This window comes from Molothrus aeneus, chromosome 8 (genome assembly GCF_037042795.1).
Source record: "Molothrus aeneus isolate 106 chromosome 8, BPBGC_Maene_1.0, whole genome shotgun sequence".
NCBI classification, from domain to species: Eukaryota; Metazoa; Chordata; class Aves; order Passeriformes; family Icteridae; genus Molothrus; species Molothrus aeneus.
The window spans coordinates 19608434-19631422 of record NC_089653.1 but is presented as its reverse complement, the minus strand read 5'-3'; the positions used below and the strand labels follow the sequence as shown (position 1 = coordinate 19631422).

The window sequence follows — 22989 nt, the reverse complement described above, 5'->3', positions numbered from 1 at the left end:
TTAAAATAAAAAAGTAATTTTTTTTCTATTTAATAGGACATTTTCCGTTCACAGAACCCTCTTTCTTTTGCTGTAGTTGTATTTGTCATATTTGTAGTCTCTCCACGCCACTGAAGTTCTCCCAGTGTAAGAGGGGAGCTTTGCCTTTTGGCAAAGTTCTAGTACTTCTAGTACTAGGCTTTAATAATTAAATTTAGAAAAATAAAATGCCTAATGGGGCTTTTGGAAAATTGTCAAAAAGGTACTTTTACTTTGAATGCAAAGCACAAACTCTACATGCATTCCACCCTTGATGAGAGATCAGGGTGTGGGTGAAAGCTAAACAAGCCTTGATCCATCTGATTCTGAAGAGCACCTGAGGAACTTTTCCTCCCATTCCTTGGGAAGGACACCTGTCAGGGCTTTGTGTCCCACCCTGAAACCTGGGTCTTGCAGACATCCACAGGGCTTTGCTGAAGGCAATCAGCCATGTGCTGGACTGCTGCTCCCCATTCTTACTCAGAATTGCTTCAGCACCTGGGTGTTCCTGTCTTGCTCGGGTATTTATGGAAGTCAGAAAAATCTAACCACCTCCCTTTGTGAGTTTTGTAGAGACACAAGTGGAGTCTCCTAACATGTTGCTTGGAAGGCATCAGTGACGTTTTAAAGATTCTTAATGCAGCATTCATTGATCATCATTCTAAATTTTACTGATGCACGAAGAGAGAGGGATTCATTTCAGCTTTGGGTCATCAAATTAAAAATGTATATGTGCCTTGTGGTCTGCTGCACTAGAGGTGCTTGTACCTGTAGGCTTTTAGAAATGATTATAATTGATCCTCTGCTGAAATGGAAGAAAACACATTTGACTTACAGAGTCAATGGAAATAATCATCTCTGAGGACCACATTTGGATGAGTTCTCTGAGAAGCAGGTGACAACCCATGATGCTTTTGCTTTTGGGACATTCCATCTTTTCTTAGAAGCTATTAATAGTATGAAGCACTGTCTAGTGCTTACTTTCCTGCAGAAACCTTTGATTTTTATTCACAAATGTGCACTCCTTACCACTATTCTTATTCCAGTGTTCCAAATAAAAGCGGAGTAGATGATACAGCTGCTGCACCACAGGTGGTTTTCCTTCCCCATGACCCATGCTCCCAAAGAGTTCAGCAGCAAGAAATCTGTGAATCCACAGCCTCAGTCTCAAGCTGATGGCCACACCAAGTCTCCTGTTTTCTGTCAGAACTTCTGCCTGCAGTCCTAGGAAGGCTCAGGGATGCTCTCCTACTGATTTCCAACTCTTAACGTCAGGCTGCAAACAGCAGCTGAAACTAAGTCTACACTTACTAGCAGCAAAATATGAGGACATTTAGAGAACAGTTTATCTGCTGGCTATGTACTTGAACCTGGCAGCAGTTAAGAATCTGGGTGGTATTACAAATGTTTATTGGTGAAAGGTCCCCTACAGTATATTCTGCATAACCCATGGACAGACACCTTGTCACCAGCACAGTGTGGGCTACAGGCAGTCTGCTGGCAGTGACCTGAACTGCACAAGGATTCAAAGCCCACAGCCACTGCCTCTGTGCTGCCAGTTTCCTTGCACAGAGCTGCAAATGGCTCAAACAGTCCTGCACCACTGCAGCTGTGGAGCTTGTGCCCAGCTGCCTGGCACACCCTTGTGTTGGTGTGCTGAGCAATTTCCTCCACGTGGTGCTCTCTGTGATGGTACATCTCTGGCAATTCTTGTCCTCACCTACTGCTGTGCAATTGAGAGTGAGAAGAACTACCAGAGCTGAAGACTGAATTTCTCAGGGCTATTCAAATCTGGTTTTAGCCAGTCTCCTCTCATGATTAGCAGTTGATGACATCAAGATAAAAATTAGTGTACAGCCCTCTCCCTTAGGAAGACAAGTAGGTTCTCCTATCACATCCACCTCCTTCTCAAAATCTAGAAGATACTACAAGGAACTTAGCTTCTTGTCAGCTTCTTTAAACAGTGAATATTGTGGTTTCCCCATGATAGGAATTGAGACTATATTGAGGCTCATAGAGATAAAGCATTTTACTCTGATTTTTTTACCTGAGAATTTGTTTGCTACAGAATAGTCTTGCCACAGAGCAGGAGCTGCAGGCAGAAATCAGTGTTTTGAGGCTGAATGCAGATGGTGGGCAGCTCACTGTGCAGTCACTGAAAAGGTTTACTGGCTCTTTTCTCCAAAGTCAGGGAACAGACCTGAATAGATTTAGGTGTGAATTCTGATTTCACATTGCTGTTACCTTGAACACTTCTCTTGCACTTAAATTACTTTATTGGGATGAGTTCCTCTATTCTACTTTTACCAATGGCCACGTTGCCATGGCAAAGTCACTCCTCATGTGTATGTTTTAAATACATAGCCTACAAAGCACTTTGGGTTCCTTTGAAAGGCTAGGCATCTATTTTCCAAGTGATTTTCTTGATTTAAATACAACCTGTAAAACAAATGGAGAGCATGCTGCCAGCAGGCCAGATTGTATTTCTACAACAACACAAACCTATGTACATGTCTTGCATGCTACACATCTGAGTATTCTTTCAGCACAAGCCTTTATAGGATCAGGCACTACACAACACATGTTTGGTTTCATGCTGTCCTTATGATGTGACAAAACACCTTGTTCTTATAGCAAGTACAGAAAATTAAACTATAGGTCAAAAGCAACAGTGCAGATTTTTTCCTTTGTAGTATCACTTCTTTAAATAAGCTATAGCATAAAATATCTATTTATTTTTATATGAACAAAAATTTTAATTAGCAAGCATTTTTATTTTTTTATGTCTCTGAATAAATTTAAAAAAAAGTTAAATTATATGGGCTATGCTTTGAACATGCATTCATCCACTCAAAGTATTAGCCAGAGAGCTCTTTTATAGTAATTTTTCCAAATAATGATTAAAACCAAGTTGCATATTGCTTACCTCAAGTGCTATAGTAATTTTTTTTTGCTTATTTATAAGGTACTCTGGAAGAACCTTTTGAGTCTAAAATGAAAGATTCTGGCAATCAGCAGAACACAGAAACAGGGGTAGGCTGACTGCTGCAAGTTACAGAACTATTCAGCAGTACAGACCCATGCCGTTTTCTTCTCTTGTTCCAGGGATTTTGATTACCAGAGAAGAACTGTCACAGCACATGTCACAGCTGAGACAGTCACGATGCACAGAGTAGCATCATGCAAGTTCAGAAGGCTTCATCCCATACAGAGTAACACCTTACCACTTCAGAGGGCTGCAAGCATCTGCCCTTGTTCTTTAGCCCAACCTTTTATCCCCTCATGTTCATGCACTGCACCTGTGTGCCCTCTGTTCCCTTTGGTGGTTGGTCAGTGCCCCTGGGCACTCCATGGCTCATTGCTGTCAATGCTGCTCACCTGTTTGTCAGAGCTGTGACACTGTGTGCCCACAGTGACAATCTGAGCTGAACTCCTGGAGAAAGAGAAAGGCTCTGGAGGCAGTTGGTGCAATTGCTGTGTAGCATTATAAAGCAATCCACACTGGATACTCCACACTGGAGATGAGGGCAGTACCCAGGGAAGTACAGTTTCTATTCTGGATGCTGTTTGCTTCCAAGGGCAAACAGCATTGGTAGCCCTGCCTATTTCTCTTTCTCTGCTAATAGTATCAAATATTCCATGAGTTCTTTGTGAGTACTAAGGTGCTTAACAAATCCAGCATCATAAACTAGCAAAGCACAGGAGCAGCAGTGAACTTTCCTGAGCTCACTATTTAGGATGTTTAGAACCCCTGAGGCTGGGTGTAGCATAAGGACACGAAGAGCACACAGAGCACTCTCTCCACATCTGCATCACTTCTAGCAGGTTGTAGGGAGGAACATGGGAATAAAACACATTTTAGAAACTAGTCAAGACAAAATCACACTACTTTGAGAAGGACATGGACAGAGAAATTAAAGAGGAATACTGGCTAGTAACAAGTTCTGCTGGCTCTGGAAATGCACTAGGACTCAAATCTGTAGAGGGAGTCTATAGGCAGCAGGACTGGAAGTCTTTGGGGCATGGGACACATACACGTGCAAAAGGATGACATTAAATCCAAGGCATTTAAAATGTCTCCAAAACTGGTTTTAAGTACAGCTTTTCTTAAGTTCCTTTTTGTAATTATTTCCCATATCTAAAAGTGCACTTACTGTCATTATTTGTGTACTACAGGAAAGGACAGAACATTACCTATAAATAGTTTAGAAAAGATGGGTGTTTTTGCATATAAGAATGTTTTATTTTCCTGTGTGAGTTTAATGGGATAGACGCCAATGCTTTTATGAATTGTGAATGCAGCAGTCTTCTTTCCAAATGAAGATGTTGGAAGTGTGCCACTGGAACAAGGTGCTCATATTACATACTGCCAGCAAATTTCTGTTGCTTTAATGAAACCTAAATTACGAAAGCACTTTTCTTCTGAAACACATTACTCTTGCCTATAATGACATTGCATTGCATATTCTCCTCTAGAATAAAAGAGGGAAAAATAATTAAGGTAGAAAGCAATGTGAATCACAGCTCCAAAAGGGAAATCCATGTGCTACACCCTTGCTGTAAACAGCTGTTTGTATACCACCTAACTTCCTCCCTCTATAAAACATAATACAGCCTTATGACTTATCAGGCATTTGTTACTATTCTTATGCATGTAGGTTTTTATCCCACAATGATTCTCTTTTTAGCTACGTGAAACAAAGCAATTATTTAGAATAATTTAATCACTGTATTTTAAATGGAAATCTTGCATGAGGAAAAGTTCCCTATTTAGGAGCAGAATTTTGCACTTATATACAATTCAATTTCTCTTTAATAAATAATGTAATGACATTTTATAAAAGCATTATGTAAAGTTTGGGGTTTTTTTTCACTGAGTGACCTTAAATCTCAGGAACATTTTTAGAAGAAGGGAAAGTATTAATTTATGACCTTTGACAAATCTGGAGGTCAAATGTGAGGTCCCATGTGAGAAAGGTCCAAAGAAAGTCACTGAGGCTGCACTGCTTCATCTGCACAGGGTACAGAGCAGCCAGTGGTACCACAGCTGCTCTCAGCCTGTTAACAGCCAATTGCAATTAACAAATCCTATTCAATCATATGCATGTATTGCAATGTGCTGCATTTCACATTTTGTGCTCACAAGCAATTGTTTTTTTCTTGCTAACAAGTAGAAGAATTTTACAAGAAGATACAGAATGTACTTTGTCTCAGATCACATCACTTCAATCAGCAATCCTTTCTATTTTTTCCAAATCTGAGCCACATCTCACAACTGAGAGGTGGTATTGCAGACAAAAGGTACAAGTTCCCTTGAATAACAGGGCTCCCTCCATTGTTTTTCTTTGCAGTAATTCTGTATATAGTGTGAATAATGCTACTTCACACCAAGGGCTCACCTGTAAGGATATCCTCTATCTTCCAATTTGCATGCACGTTTATTTTACACTACCTTAGAGTTAAAACAACTCAACGACATAATAAAGCTAAGTGCATAGAATAATAAATACTACTGAAACCATATTAACTCAGAAAAACATCAAAAAGGGAGAGAACAAAAAGCAGTGAAATTAGGTTAAAAAAAGTTGCAGAATCTGTATGGATGGCATTTTTTTTTCCTTTTATAAAAAAAGCCTCAAACACACAGTTACACTGTAACCCACCTGGTTATATTTTACAAATGGGTCCCAATTCCAGACAACTTTAATGTTAGGCAGAACTCCACACCTGTGAAAATGAATGGCAGCACTCTATGACATTAACTAGAGTAAAATCAGGCCATGAAAAAACCTTCTGTTTTTTCTATAATGAATAATATCAGTGCATTCTGTTTTCTACTCACACTTCTGTGAGTTGACAGTATGCTTGCATGATTAAGAGATAAAGCTAGCAAATGTTTTAATTCAAATATTATTACAAATGAGAAAGAAGTCAGATAAAACCAGAGATTTTTTTATTGCACAAAATAAATTATATAGAAACAATGCAACAAAACAACTCGTATTGTAGGCTGCACAACAGATGTTACAACATGAATATATTTATTGCTTTGAGAAAGGAGCAATTCAGTGCTAGTAAGCAGATTAGTTATACTTCTTGCTCATCTAGATTTTTCATAAAATTAATCCAACTGGGCTAGAGGCATCTTGCAGCATACAGGTCAGGCCAAATTGTCATTTGTTATCAACCATTATAAAGGTGCTGTAAACCCTCTTGACATTAGCATGGAACACGCAATTTAACATCACCAGTACTGAGCCATACAGGTAGTTCACTGTTAGAAATATCATTACATATCTGAAACATTTATACACAAGTTCTAGAGGCCCACTCACAGGCTTTGCATGAGCTGTTGTTTCAAAATAAATCTTGCTTACAAATGTTGATGCAGATTTGAACAGGCTTCACTCTACATCAAGAGGCACAACCACGAGGTTTTGCCAAAAAACCCCAAGTACCAGCACTTCCTGTCCCTAAATGGAAAATTGATCACTAGTGCTGACTCAGTTATAAATGTCTCACTTTTTCTAGGGCCACACTCAGATTCCAGATTAAAAAACTCCTCACATTGCTTTGGTAGAACTGGGTGAAATTTACAGTGCTTTTTGAAAGTACTTCAAAACACAACATATTTGGTTCTTCAAAAGATACAAGCTGGCAGTACTGGTATTGCACTCAGATCAAATGGATTTTAAACTGCTACTTTGTGGACCCTGAGATGTTAACCCTAATGAATTACTATAGAAATTAGCTCTTAACAAAAATTATAAAAATGGGCAATGTTCATGTAATAAAACATATCAAATCCTGACCAACTGCAGATCTTTGCAAAGCATGAACATAAATGAGAGAATGCCATTTCAAATGTTTATAATCTGAGTCAAACTCCCCCCCAGTTTGTCAAGGACACAAGTATTTACTCAGTTGAGTTCCTACCAATGAATTCTACGGCTAGTGTACACACTCATTATTGCAAAACTTACTCATGAGAAGGTTAATATAATAAGAGTAAATTTAAGCAATATTAGTCACCCATGAAAGGAAATCAAGTGAGGAAGTGGGAAGCCTGGCTCATTTCAAGTCTCAGCTACAAGGGTAAGTATAGAAAGTCACTCCACTGAGGTTAAGCTGGAGAACTTAGCATCAGACCCATGAAGGAGATCCCTGTAGAATCCCACTGAAATAAGTAAAGAGATTTTGGATTGTACACTAATATGTACACAAACAAATATTGTTGCCACTCTTTACTATACTTTAATAGAATTCTTTACTGTATTTTTTCTTCCCTGAAACTGTGTTAATGCATTATGATGAATCAAAACACAGTTGAAAGTGAGGTTTCAAATAGCTGCAAAATATTACCAGAAGTGAATTATTCTGAATTTAAAAAAATAGTATTAGCCCAAATTCTCAGAATCTTTAGTGATGCCCTCACATTCCATGCATGTACCCAGCAGCAGTTTCCTTGGAAGGAAGGTAAGTATTAAACTTGACTAATCTTGCACACTTTTTCATGCAGGGGACTCTTTATTAAATACTGTATGTAAAATTCTCTCATCTTATAAAAAATGTTAGTAACATAGTAAGATTCAACTAAACAACCAGATATACCCTGAAATGTCCATTGAAACACATGCAGCACAAAAAATGATTAGCATTTTTTATACTTATTATGAAGTAGAAAAGTTATAAGGCAGGATGAAGCTAATATCAAAGATGAAAAACAGCACCACAAGCCTGTGTTTTGCAATTGCTTTCTGATTGGACACAATGTATTATCATAGTCAGATACAACTGATTAAGGTGAGAAATGCATTTAGCCCAGCTGTACTAACTACACAGCTTCACACAGAATAAACATTCCATAAATCAACAGAAATTGCATTTGAGCACAAAAAATAAAAAATATGTAAGTGATTCTCTAAGCAGCATTTTGTTTTCTTCTTTTTTTCCAAAACATTAACATAGATAGATATTGGACTGATTAAATATCTACAAGTGCTTTTCCTTTACAAAAATACATATATTCATAAGAGTAGGATAGACTGTCATTAACAATGACCTGTGTTTTTTTTCACTTCAATTTGAATGATTTATAAGCTAAATTTTACAACCACAAAAAGGTTTATTTGTAATAGGATGTTATCACTTTTGACAAAAAGCTTAAAACATTTCATATTTTAAAACAAATTAGCAACGTAAGATCACAATATGTTCTATGAGCTCCTAAGTACTGTGAGGGCTGCTTTATTACAAACTGGTAACTACTGATCAAATGCAAGGAAGCATTAGAACATTATTACTGCTCACCGTAGGCTCCTTTCTTTTAACTTGGATCACAGCTTATATAAGGACACTTAGGCCCCCACCCCCAAAAAATCCATTGAGAGTAACTCTATATCATCTATTCAGTAGCCTGGAACATCCAACAATTCAGGCTTTGCATTAATTTAGAAAAAATGCAAAATACTTTCCTTTCAATAGTTAAGTCTGCAATAAGGGAAAAAATGATGCATTGCTTCATGTTTGTGCTAAGAAGCTTCTATTTGAGAAAAAAATATGATCAGTAAGTATTAGAATGAAATCTTTCAGCCAGCTAAATAATTATATTGACCTATTACTTTCCAGTTTAGTTAGCCACTATCCTGGAAAGGGAAATCAAGATAATTTGGATTTTTTTATTCTCTCTGTTTTATACTTCACAAGTAAAATAATCACTTCTTACTAATCAATGGTCTCACATCAAGGACAGCAATGCCATTTGCTAAAAAAATAGCTATAAAAATCTGTAAAACATACTTAATATCTTCTCATTATCCTCCAAATCTGTCCTTTCCACCCTCCAAAATATCACTGAACTACAACTAGAAACCCCAAAAGTAGCTTGGTGACTATTTTGTGCTTTGGAAGGTTTACAGGATTGACAGCACACTGAGTTTTTTGTTAGTTCACAGGCCAGGTATAGCAGACACATCAGTAAATGCAAGCCTTTGTGCTTTTCCTCAGGAACATGAGCTGGGACTCAGAGCTACTCTATGTCTGTTGACTAAACCTCAATGCTATTCCTGTTGTTTCTTTCATTTCTAATTTGTTTTGGAAACTGCTAGGTGTGCCTAACCCTTCAGCTTGGTGACACAGACAACTACCACTGGTTCAGTTCTGCTTGATTAACTCCAGGAACCTCTTGACCATTTAGGCACTCCAGGAAAGTGTCAATGTCATATTCCAAGTTCATTTCTGGGTGGCATTACCTTTGGTATTAAATAGGTCCCTTAAAACTATCAGGCAATCAGATTATCCATAAAAATAGTTTATTTTTAAAAAACCCTAGCTTTTAAGAACAAACTAAGTATCTGACAACAAAGACTAATTTTAAATCAATAAGTATGTGATATTTTTTCAGTAAAAATGGAGCATGTTTCATTTTATCACAACAAAATTCAGGAGACAACAGGAACAATATCTACCATACTCAATATAATACAAAACTGAATTTTAAGAGTAGAATACCATTATAAAATATGTGCCTTGCACTTTGACAATAACCATCTTCATTGCAACTTCATTTGTAAGAAAACCCTCAGTATGTTAACTAGCAGCAAAACAGTTTTACTGTGCAGATATTTTGTATATTGTAGAGTAACCTTCTCTCAACTCTTTGCTTTACACTGACTGTCATAAGGAAAAAGGAAAATGCACAGTAACTACTTCTGTTCACCTCATCCTGTCAACTGTCAGCCACGTTAGAAGCATGTCTTAAAAATACATATAGAAGTTACTTCAAAGAAGAGGACCTAATGGTTCAGAAAAGCAAGCAAAGTCAAACCAATGCCTATCTTTGGTTAAAATTAATGTAATAGCAAAATCTACTGCTCTACAGACATCTCTCATTCCAGAATTTCTCCGCCATCCTGAGCTTACCAAACTTTGTCTCCTTCTGCAAATACAAAAGATAGCCTGGACACTTCTACCCATGTACAGAGTTCCTCTGCTTCACTGCCCCACTCCAGAACCACAGAGACCTAAGTTAAAAAAGCTACCCAAATGCAAAAGATTTATGGCACATACCTTGGATGGAAGGATCTGTTAGGAATTCATTAATTAAATAATTTCCTATTCTGGAACCTACGGTTTTAATCTGACCTACAGACAGCGCAGACAGAAGGTAGAAAAGATCAATAGGTACATCTCCTTATGAAAAAAAGAATTAAATTAAATATTGCAAGATCATCTTTTGAAGGACATTCCTGCAGGGGATGTTTCAGCTGAGGTCTGAAGGTCAGACAACCCCTATGTGACAAAATTAGAGGTAAATGTGCAGTTGGAAGTTTTCACATTTCCTTCAGGTGAATCAATCCCCTCATGGTTTGGAACTCATCCTGGAACACACTCCAGTAGGCTACAATCCCTCCTCAAAGAAGTGTTTTTAGCTGAAACCTGTATAGAAGCATGACCTTGCTCAAATTGACTGTGAAGGATTGAAAATGCAGAGCTGTGAAAACTTTGCTGAAATCCATGAGAGCTGCCTGATAAATGAAACCTGTGAGCTGACACCTCATGTGCAATTTCACCTTTATAATCCTTAATGTTTTGACTTTTGGGTAGGAAATGGGATGCAGTATGGGAATGGCCAAAAGATGTCTAAGAACCTAGAATTAATTACTGGAGAGAGGGTGCCTGTTTAGACATTTTAACCAAGAAAAATAGTAAGTCAACAGAGCCTGAAGTAAAATGAGAAGGGAATATGCAGCATGATATATGCATTTTTGTAGGAAGCTAAGAGATGCTTTCAATCTGCCAGACTAAGCGAAGTAACTGGACCAAACTCTTAGATAAGGATGTAAGTCTTCATTGCCTTTGCACTTTTCCAGAACAAAAATGAGTTTGATCAGTGAATCAAGAATCATTTTTTTCTGGGGAGTGAATAAATACCTCTTGTGTGCAGTTATATGAAAAAGTAAAAAACCAACAAACAATACAACTCAGTGATTGGTTCAATTAAAGGACTAAGCCATGGCCTATTTTTTTTTAACAGCAGAGAAGAAAAAATTGTTTACTACTCTTACTAAGTCATGTACACCAGTTATTCATGGGAGAGATGAGATGGAACTCTGGACCATTATTTTGTCTGCAGGAAGAGCCTAGCTTATATCTAAATGGAATGGGATGGGATCAGTCTCTTCTCTCCTGCAGATACACTAGAACTGTTTGTGATAAGAGCAGAAAAGTCAAGTCAAGCTGCTGAAACCTATGGAGACAAAAAGACCAAGATCCAGAATTAAAGGGTTCCTCATGCAGAAAATGGAATATTTTCAACATGAAAGTACTTATTTTAATATAATTTCTACTGAGATAGGCTGGTTTTAAATTAAACTATCTAAAAGAACACATTTCTTTTTATCCTTTTTTCCCATGAAAGCTTCTCAATACAGTATGCTTATGATATATTCTTGCTGAAAATATTAAGACCATAGATAAAATTCAGAAGCAAATACTACCCTGTCAAATGAAAATAATGGGCTTAAAAGGTATTCTGTATTAGTAATCAGGCACTTCACTTTGTGTAACATTTTCAATAAATAATAAAGTCAAGATAATACTTGTGTAACTTTTTTTTGCATAACTGCAAGCTAGCTGAGTACGCACAATGTACTTCTTGCAGTGCAGACTCCCAGGACCCAAATCCCCAAAGCTTTCACGTGAACAATACCCACTACAGCGATGAGTCACTTCAGTTATTGTAGCAATCTTATTTGGTATTTAATGAAAAAATTCCTTCCCAGGACTAGGCCCTTAGCTACCAGGAGTGTAGCAATGCATCATGGAAGATACATTTCTTGATTAATCATCTAATTCCATATTGTTTGAGATATTACAGGATCTTGTTTCTAAATTCTAGCTGATGGCTTGTTACTTGGTAAATGCAGCAACCAGCTATGCTCAAAAAAAAGTTGTTTATAATTTTCATTAATGAGCTTTTCACTTCTAGGGAAAAAAAATCCAAGCAGCACCAAATGTGCTAAATAAGGGACAGCGAAGTTAGGTAGTAGTGTGGACTTTTTTAGGTCCCTCTGCAGTTAGATACTGCTAATATGGAAAAGTCATAGAAGCACAGTGGCAGCAACACTTATTTTATATTCCTATGTTTTACAAGGATGCAGTGGTGACACCTTGTCATGGAAATGCTCAGGAAGTGTGACTTTATTCAGGCATCAGTTCTAGCATGGCATATGGTGCAGTCTGAAGGGAATGCCTAGGTACTCATTCACTTTACCCCATCTTTGGCACACAGGAATCTGCACATGCATTCTCATATTCCTATGGTGCTCAGACACTCTTAATTGGCACAAATGAATTAAATCTGTGTATCTGTAGAGACATGGCACATATGTACTATATGAGTGAAAATTTCCTGTAAAGAAGGCAGTGCCTGTGTTGCACAAGCTGCCCAGTTAAGATATGTATTTCACTGGCACTTTACTTTTACAGAAATGATTAAACTATAGCAGCACTCAGGCACCATGCCATCAAACCAGAAATGCAGAAAGTGTAGGTGGTTAGTTCATGCATTTAATGCCACCATTCGCAGCTGGGAACGTCGGTTCAGATCTGTCAGTATCTTCCATGCTTAAAATGAAGATTTGCCTTCTGTAATCTAGCTTTAACTTGCATCAAGAAAATACCAGGAATCAAAACCAACGTCCATCTCTGATTGAGAAAATTCATGATTCTCTGAATTATGAATACAGGAAGTTATCAAACAATCAAAAAAGCTATTAGTTGCCATTCCACCGCCAAGGCAAAATAGTGCTATTCCAAGGGTCCTGTTAGGTGGATGGATTAAAACTTGTATGTCCCTGTCTTTTTAAAACAAGTCTGTTCAAAGTTTTTCAAAACAGCAAACGTAATTGTTGAGAAAAAAATTGTGCTGTGAGCCAAGCAGAAATTATGCTTAAGCATCCTAGCATTAGTTTTGGGATAAACTGAAACAGGTGTTTTATGTCAAGCAAATTTACAGTGAAAATTCTGGTATAAAAACACATGAAATATATAAAAATTGTAAGGTGTAATTGGTATGTGCATGTAAATATTTACAAATAATATCCTATTCCTACTGTACAAAACAACTGTATATACTAAAGAGAAGAATGATTTTCAACTAGAAAGCATGCTCTGCTCTTCCAAGCTGCTCCATGAGGTGGACTTCTATATACAAGTAGAATCTATTTTTCCCTAGAGACTCTCAGAGAAGGGCCCTCCCTACAAGGAGCATCTTCTTTCTGTCAAGTAGTGAATCATAGGCTGGGTGGGCAGTAGGATGTCTGCTCCCTGCAGCCAGCACGTCCCCCCTGCCTGTTTCTGAGCAAAGCAGTGCCTGTGCTGGCCAGCACACTGCAGAAAGGGGCAGAAAAGCAGTGCCTGTGCTGGCCAGCACACTGCAGAAAGGGGCAGAAAAGCAGTGCCTGTGCTGGCCAGCACACTGCAGAAAGGGGCAGAAAAGCAGTGCCTGTGCTGGCCAGCACACTGCAGAAAGGGGCAGCAAAGCAGTGCCTGTGCTGGCCAGCACACTGCAGAAAGGGGCAGCAAAGCAGTGCCTGTGCTGGCCAGCACACTGCAGAAAGGGGCAGAAAAGCAGTGCCTGTGCTGGCCAGCACACTGCAGAAAGGGGCAGCAGCTTCTTCCTAGACATTTTCCTTCCCCAGTTCCACTGGCATTCCACAATATGTGCAACCTTGACCTGTAATGGCAGGGTTCCTTAACAGACTGCTATTGACAGCATCTTGATTTCTGCATGTCACATGGGCTTTGGAGTGCAGTGGTAGGATACAACCCAACTTCATGGGATTCCTCGAGTCACCAATGTTAAAATGCTTAACAACATTAAAGGGGCCAGACCTAATCCACAACCTGCTTATTTCTCCTACAGAACATACTACTGTACATGAACATAAACTTACAAAGGAATTACAGCCTTACATCTATCTTTTGTATTTGATCCCAAGAAAGATTTTTCACTTTGTCTATCTAAGAATGATCAGTTCACTCTACAGTAGCTTGTGAAAAATTGATTTGGTTCCTTTTTGCTGTATGCAAAAGGCATAAAGAAAGTAAATAGCTATCTACAACACTAGCAGGCATGTACTAAGTAGAAATTACATAACATGACTGAACTATAAGTTATCTCCAGAGAATCTGATCAGAAAAACTCAACTGACTTTTAAGCAAAGACAACAGAAGACAGAAAACATACACATTGCTATGCTCCCTGCAACATTACCAAAAACCCCAAGGAACATCCCATACTAGAACCAATATGCTTGTAATACCTAAGGCAACAATCACTTTTTATCCAGCACAACCAGGTCTTAGGAAAAAAAGATGACCTGAAGAATTATTTTGGTCAGACTGCTAATCTTCAGTATTGCATTACCTCTAATTTTATGGAAATAGTTTTATGATGTGACTTTAACTAATGAAAATTTCTGTAATGAATTCTAAACTCCAGATAGTCACAAGAGATACAGTATGTAATTAAAGCTATATTTTTTTATCTTAGTATATTATAGACCTCTATTCAATCTTAAAAGGAAATATTTAGTATGAAAAGTAATAATTATGAAAAATTTTGCCTTGGTCATAATTTTGTAGAGGAACTTAGTTGTTCCATAGACATTTGTATTATTTTACCTTCATTTTATGGAGGCTTTATTAGAAGAAATGTAATCTGACCAGAAGCCATTTTTTCCAAAAATAGCTAGTATCCCAAATTCCAAACTTCAGGGAAACCATGGAAAGTGCAATCACAAAGGCTACAATGCTTTCAAGCAATATTAGCAATTTTAAGACTTAAAATCACTATTTTGAATTACCATGTTCTACATCTCTTGTTCAGTGTAATTAATATTCATTCACTGCAAAAGGACTGTTGCACACTCATGAGTGAGCTATACCTGGACCCATGAGAACCTTATCAAGGAAAAGGTAGTGGCCTAATCACCACTTTTCTAAATATATTTTCTATACAAAATATTGTCAAGGTATAATCCTTAGTTATTTTTACAGTACTCTATGATTTAAACAACAATATTCAGTAAAGTAGTAAGTGTGTGAAACTGCAACACCACATGAATGAGCACTCTGCCATTTTGCTAGTGTAATCAATAGTAGGACCAGAAAAATTTTCTAACACGCAAGCAAAAATATTCCATAGGTTTTGAGTCTTGACTGTACACTTCATGATTTTGGCTATGATTTGCAGCACACTCTTAAGATACACAAATATCTTATGCACATTTCAGTAGCAGAATGGCACTTGGCTTGCTCTAATAGAAACAACAGAGATGCAACTGACAATTTTAAGAAAGACAATGTCCTTATTTGCATGCTGAAATTCTGGCTGTGAGCCCCCAATCCAGGCACATCCATTCATTGTGCAATCTGTCGATGGGTAAACAAATAGTGCAGGATTCATCTCAGTGGGATCTGGCCCTTTGGTCTAACCGAAGTCAATTCTAGGTCGATACTGAAGTACCATAGGGTAAGACTGAAAACAAGCAAGGGAAAAACAACAACAAAAACAGACAAGAAAGCATGAAGACATGATTCATAAACAATACAAAGAAAATGCATTTAAAGACGACCTTAAGAATAGCCAAATCTTATCTCTAAGGCAGATGTATATGACGATGTTAAATCCATCCCTGTACTTCAAATCTATTAGCTATTTGTCACTGATATACAGTTTCTGTATCTGCTTTTATGTATTTCAATATGTATGCTTTATTATATTTATACTTGGGAGTGCTCAAACAAGTCTGTTTTCTGTGTTGCTGTGTTTGATAAAAAGCAATCTTGACATTTTATACTTTCTAAACCAAAGTAAATTTACAGGTGATGTACTTGGAAATTTATATACAGAGGTTCCATAGCTAAACTATAAAAAAAGGTCAAATTGCTGTCAGCTGGTTTTCTGAGACATGACCTTCTCCCCAGATCCAAACTCCTTAACCTCAGACCTAGTGATAAGTTTTTATTGATTCCTACTGAAAAAAAACAACAAACCAAACAAAAAAAAAAAGCAAATCAGCTTCTTGGGTCCCTAAATTGGATGGAACTTGTGGAATGATAGGGAAGAATGGATGGGTTTCCCAAAAGGGCTGTAGAATATCTGGGCACTTGCTGCTCAAACCTCTTACTTTTCAGTCTGTCAGCATTTCATTTGTCTCAAGTTTTCCTCTTAACTTCATTAGCATACTGGATATTTTCTATAGCATAAAACCCTGGCAAATATCATTGTCTCAGCAGCTGTATGGCCTTAAATACCTCCCCACCATACAAAAGAGGCAAAGCTAATATAAGTTTTTCTAAATTCCAAATTTGGAAATACAAAGAATTATTACAGAAGCTATCATTAAAACCAGAAACATTTTGCTTCATTCTTCAAATGCAACAGAGATGAAGAAATAAAGATATAGCCCCAGAGACCTACAGGGTTAATAAACTTTCCATGCCATGATAGTAAAATATCACCAGAGCTAAATGTGATAATGCTTGCAGGGGATTTACAAACTGGAGTTCAGAGAAATCACAAGGTAAACCCAGAGGTATTAACAGTACCAGGAGTATTTAGGAGAGAAGACAGGAAGCACCACATGTAGTCTGCATGGTGCAATTAACAAAAATGTATCTGTGGTATCATAAATCACTTGGTCTCTGATTAATTTTTTCTTTGCACAGGACATGAATACCATTTCATTTAAATGCTGTTTCACATTTTGACTTTCAGTATATAAATTGTCTCTAAAAGTGTGCAGATCTAATTGGAAGTGCACACAGGCAGAGACAGAGCAATCACCACACTGAAATTGCCAAGTAAACCAGTGAGGCTCAGTGTTTTAACAAACAAAGTCACAAAACTGTACAAATCAAATGCACTATGCTGGGACAATTCTAATTATTGAAGGAGGCATGAGTGCAGTAGTTCACTTCCATCACTAGTGGGGAGTGACCCTCTACCACTAGCTCTAATTTTTCCTCAAGACAAAAATAGTATTCCAAAGTTGCAAAGTAACTTTTAGAAATAAGTTCAAATCAAAATTCTCAATGAGGAAACCGAAATACTCTTTCAAGGAACCAGATTGGTCACTGAAATTTAGAAATCAGCTTCAGTTTGCAGGCTCTGGAGGTTTTGCTTCTAGAGATTATTCGGTTTCTAATTTTAAAAATATGAAAAGGAGTTTAGAAAAATCTAACATTTTTTTACTCCATCAAAAAGGACATATGAATTCCCACAAAGAGATGAAACCAGTGTAGTCCCTTAATTCACACTCTTAATTTTTGATCCCTTGCCAGTGACTGCCCAATACTGCTTAGTTAGAGTAATGAGATAGCAAGAGGTAGATAATCCTTTGAGGCTGATAGGGATATCAACCTATAGAATGGTATCTTTCAAAAAAATCACAAACAAAAACTGGCCTATGGCACAGAAGACAAACTCCTAAATCCTGTGAATAAAGTTTGTGCTGCAGGAATGAAAATGCTCAGACCTTGCTCACAGAGTTTTAGCACTTGGTAGTGAGGAATTCTAAAAGCTCCCCAAGCTGAATTACAATGGAGTGCTGACAGGACCTTAGTGACTGTAGTATGTACAGTCGTGAGTGCCTCTTACCTGATAGAAAGTGCCATCCTGTGAGCAGACTTGCGAAGATGAGCAGTTCTGACACCGAAACTGCGGAGGAGATGATTTTCTGATCAGATAAGAGGCATCCACAGCTGGACATACACATTTACCATTTATTGATTTTTAGAAAAAATTTAAATGTAAAGGTTACAATCAATTTACTCATTTTAAAACAGGAAAGAATTGTTTAGTGAATAAATGGATATTTTTCCCTTTTCTTGTCTATCTCATGTAAGGTCCACAGCTATGCAGTAAAAGCTCAGAGATGAAGATAATGGATTCACTTGATCTTCATTCAGAAGGATATTGTTAATTAATTACCATTGCAACTTCATTGAGGAGAACAAAATCATAGAAGTCTAGATATTACTGGATTTATTACCAGCACAATTAAATTTTTTAGAGGTGTTAATCATCTTTGACTTAAAGTGATTTAAGTGGGAGTGATTTAAAGCTACATGAAAGAGAAGATGAACACACATACCTGGCTATGCTGTATGTATATAAATACCCTTACAAACTTAACCAGGAGTTGTGAACTCTTGCATTCACTAAATGTTAAAAACTATAGTTCTGAGATTTTTGAAAATTTTTAGTGCAAATTTTTTTAGCAAGATCACAGTTACTGTTGCCTCCAATTTCATGCAGTAGGCAAGAGCTGCAGGATGAAATGCCATGAAAAAATTCCATTATCACTGAAATTGTTGCCTCAACACTTCCTAATAGGACAGACCATGCTAACAAAAATACAACATGGCAAACCAGACATCCACTGGTTTCAAGGCAGTATTGGAAAAAACTCTAGTTAAAGCTCTCTTGGGGGTTTCAGCAATCACCAAATTTCAGTGCAATATTACTTTCAAATTTATCGAATACTTGCCTATATACAGTGATCTCCCTAATTCCTATCAAAATCTATCCTTCCCTCTCCAGCTTCAGACTAAGGTAAAACTTTAGGAGACTTCTGAATTGTTAACTTTACAATGTGCTAATCCTCTGTGTTTTCTGTCCGTGTCCCAGCACTTATTATTCTAAGCACTGGGAAGCTTAAAACAAGAAAAGAATAGAAGAAGTTTGGAATTTTCTTCAGATCAGTACATTAAGGTATGTTAAATGCTTAACCTTAGCTGCACTCCAATTTAGCCTCAACTAGTAATGATAGACAAACTTGCATGTACTACAAAGCAATAAAGAGTGAAGACCAATCAACAGGCACACATGAACAAATGCATAAAAGAAAGAGAAGGGGATATGACTTCTAATAAAAAAAATATACAAGGTAATACTAAACCAAACTGAGTATCATTTCTGAAAAAAAAGTCTTTTAAAAAGTTAAATACTGCAATTCTAAAATATACACATGCAGCAAGGAAAACCCATCTGGCTGTTATCTGAACGTTATTCTACAGCATATCCAAAAAGAACAGAGGTAGTATTAACAGAAACAGTAATAAAACAATTAGATTTCACTAGTAATTTTTTCAGTGTCACTTTCAGTTTATTGACTGAATAAAACAGGTTCTTACTGAAGAACTGTTGGATGCAGATTCCCCAACTATTCTAACTCAAAAGGTCACCAAAAGCAAATTTGATGAAAAAGAACAAGGGCTTGGGTTTTCAGTTATTTGACTTAAAACTCTGAGCAGAACTTGCATGTACACATCATACTTCTGCTATTTTGAAGTTTCAGAATCTACACAATATATGTGTTGAAGGGTCACCCATAGGGTTTTACATAAGAAATTCAGAAAACATGCAGAAGGCATTTTTCAATAGGGGTTTTTTGAAGGGTCATAGATTATATTTGGGCCTAAGATGTGAAAGCATGTATAGTATCTATAATAAATATACCCAAACATCATTTATCAATAATGTAACAGCATTTACGTTTTCTCCTCTTAGTCTCCATCTTGTCATATAGATGAATTCCATAGTGTGATCCTTCCCCATGATTTCTCCGTTGCATAGTACATCCAGCTTAAAATACAACAGAACAAACAGTAAGACAAAGGGAGGTAGAAATTTAATGTCTAAAGGAATTGCTAAGTGAATCTCCAGAGTTAATCCTTCCACTCCTACCATTATACAACGATTCCATCAGACATGTATATCAAAGCTGGATGAATACAGCATGCTGACAATGTTATTTTGTACCCTGGTATTCACTTTTGTGTTTTTATTAGAAGTGTGGACAGAAGGAAGTCTGCTACCGAGGTATGAAATCACCAGTAGACAAACATTCCCTATATTTACCTACACTACACATTATCCATTTGAAGAGAAAGTCTTGTGCATATTTTGAAGGCCACCTTGCTATGCCAGTACTCTTTCAAACCCAAAGATATAAACCAGAAGTACAGAAATTTTCATTTAAAAATAGATTGTAAAGAAACTTTAAAAAATTAGTTTAAAAATAACTAAGAAATTACAAGGAAAATGCACTTCAAAGTACACAGATATTCCTTAACTGAAAGCAAAAGACGGAGAAAACCAATGATCTCAGTGTGAAAAATGTCTATTTTAAACTGTATTATAGCATCTTACTGCTGCCTGCCACTGCAAATGTTTGACAGTATTTTCATTATTAGACCTATAATATTTTCTGTGTTTCAGACAAAAAAAACCCACAAAATTTTGAAGTAAGCAGATTCTTTGTAACACAAGCCATTAAGGTACCAGACAGATTAAAAACCAAATGACACCAAAAAGGCTGATCAGCCTGTCATGACACGGTGACAAAATCCTGTGCTTAGTTATAACCTGTGCACCAAACCTAACTCAGCCCTACCCCTGACCAAAGCTGGGAGGCTGCTGCTGGTGCTAAAGACAGCCTGCCCTGCATGGAGCCTTTGGCTCCCGTACAAGAACAGGCTGAAGAAATAGTCTGTGCTTCAGTCTAAATTCCAGCATCCCTGGAAAGAGGGAAAGTAGGTTCAAGCATGATTGAATTTCACAGAAATATATTATGTTGCAGGGAAATAAAAATAAAAACATCCTTCTTTCAAATGTACCTCATAGGAACTTGGAAGTTTTAATTTTAAGCTGAGAAACTTTTTGATAGTTCCCACGGTCACTCGAGTAGAACAGCGGATAAATTTCTTCATTAAGCCCTAAAGCAACAGCAACAAATCAGAAAAAACACGTTAGAAATTAAAAATTTAAAAAACATGTAAGCAATCTTTAGTGCAGGAGCACCTGTAACTGATAATCTTTTCAACCAGTAACCAATTCTCTTCTAATTCATAATGACACCATAGGTTCATTTTTGTTCACTTGTCTTCAAAATTTAAAAGATGACAAACAACTTCATTTGACCCATCTCTGGCTCTTAAGATATTTCTAAAAGATACAGAAGGGAGGAAAGAAAAAAACCAAAGCCCAGCTACCACCAAACCCATCAAAACTCCCAGAAGAACTCAAATAATCAGTGTGTTTGTGTTAGTAGCACTGGGGGTCAAAGAAATGTTGCATTTCTTAGAAGTGTTAAGAACCTCCAAAGTTATACATGTAACATAACACTTAGAAAATACAAGTATTTTTATTAGAAAAGTTCTTAAATATATTTTTCCTTTTATTCTTCTATTTGTAATTTAATAAAACATTGTTAAAATCGAAGGTGATTTCTAAAGACTTTCTTCTAGACTATGTATGCTAGGTAATCCCCTTCAGGAATAGAAACCAAACATCCCTAATTCTTAAAACAGCAATTGGCAGGTATTACTCCACACATTTTGCAGACTGAAGTGATCTCCCCAAGGCCACAGACAACACATCGGGGTCAGAATCAGGTTTACAGCTCAGAAGATCTGGATCCCAGTCATTCAGGGCACCACATATTTGGTAAGCAGGTTCATTCTGGCATGTTAAAACAGCAATCCTCAAGGTATGAGGCAGCTCACCTTCAGCTAGCTTTATAAATACCTCTGTGGTGTCCTGTAATCTGTTGTGTAGTGCAGTTATATACCATAAAGGCTGTAGACTACAAAACTACAATCCACACACAAACAAAAATTCCACTGTCACAGATGGCTTTCTGTATAGAACTGTATTTTTCATAAAATTCCAAAGATGCACTGAAATGCCTCAAAGGAAAGGACTAAAAAAGCGTGAAGTGGGAACAGGTGACTACAATCAGGTTTGTTTTTAATGGTTTTAAAATGATTTGGTTCCTATAAGATGCTATTCTGTCATCAATAAGTACAGCACAGCTTGTTTGCTACTCACTTTGACAACATTATCTCCTGACTGCCCATTGTTGCGTAAACAGTCAAGGCAGATTGCAATCTGTGGGTCACTCCTGTGATAGTCTTTGTCTTCTTCATTTTCATCACACTCCTCATCTACTTTGGGTTTATCAGCTTTTGGACTTTCATCTGTAAAATATGAAGATCGTATTATTTTAGTATAAAGTAATTAAGAACTATATATATAAGGAAATAAAGTAATTTTATGAGCAATAATTTTTCTTCTCATTAACTTCACACAGTTTTAACTCAGTGCATTCTTAAACTGATCAACTTAAAGATCTCTGGAAACAAATTTTCACTGCTGAAATTTGAATGCAATATGGAAACAACAGATTTCTATGGAACAGAAAATAATTAGTTGATGGCCTGTATTGGGTATGGCTGTCTACTTCTGATATGTTCAATAATTAAAACCCTGCAACTCTGCATGCATCACAATCACTCAGACATGTAAACCTACTGTATAGTGTGGCAGTTCAGTGACAAAAATAATGTTTTTAAATAAACAATAGAATGACTAATCCCAACACTTATATATTGAAGTAACACAGCCAATCAATTCATATTAACTGTCACAATAATCCAGTGAAGACAAGTCCCTATAATGTAACCACAAGGCAAACTAAACCTTAGACTTCATCCACTTTTGACCAGATCTAAATAGGTCACTATAAGAACTCCAGGTGTCTCTCCAGAAGAATTTTACAACTAAATAGCCATATATTTACTTACTCCCTTTTAAAAAGAAAAAATATAAGAAAAGAGGAAAGGTCTGTGTATTTTTTAGCAGAGCTTATATAAACTACATAATCGCATAGAAAATGTTATCCCCTTTCACTCTGCTGTTAACATGTTCTATTGGTTCCTGGTTAAAATTGTAACTCTTTGGAAAAGTACCATCTTGTATGGTTTAGAAAGGTTTAGCAAAGTTGAGCACTCAAATGCTAAGACTGGCAAGTACATTTAGATAAGGCTGCAATGTATGTAAATAATAACCATAAAATGGAGTAAGGTTTACAGATTTAGTGTACAGTATATAATAAT

General features: G+C 36.9%; 1 protein-coding gene across 2 annotated transcripts in view; it reads right to left on the bottom strand.

Annotated features, from left to right (window-relative positions):
• Positions 1 to 15047: 15047 nt before the first annotated feature.
• The window catches only part of PCGF5 (polycomb group ring finger 5), a 46407-nt gene continuing 38465 nt past the window's right edge, over positions 15048 to 22989 (bottom strand). For both annotated transcript variants that reach the window (XM_066554813.1, XM_066554812.1), the window contains 4 exons: positions 21923 to 22071; positions 20710 to 20808; positions 19586 to 19675; positions 15048 to 15562 (listed from right to left, as the gene is read on the bottom strand). In XM_066554813.1, the coding sequence (XP_066410910.1) occupies positions 15515 to 15562; positions 19586 to 19675; positions 20710 to 20808; positions 21923 to 22071 (386 nt within the window). In that variant the 3' untranslated portion in view covers positions 15048 to 15514. The remainder of the gene's footprint in view (positions 15563 to 19585; positions 19676 to 20709; positions 20809 to 21922; positions 22072 to 22989) is intronic.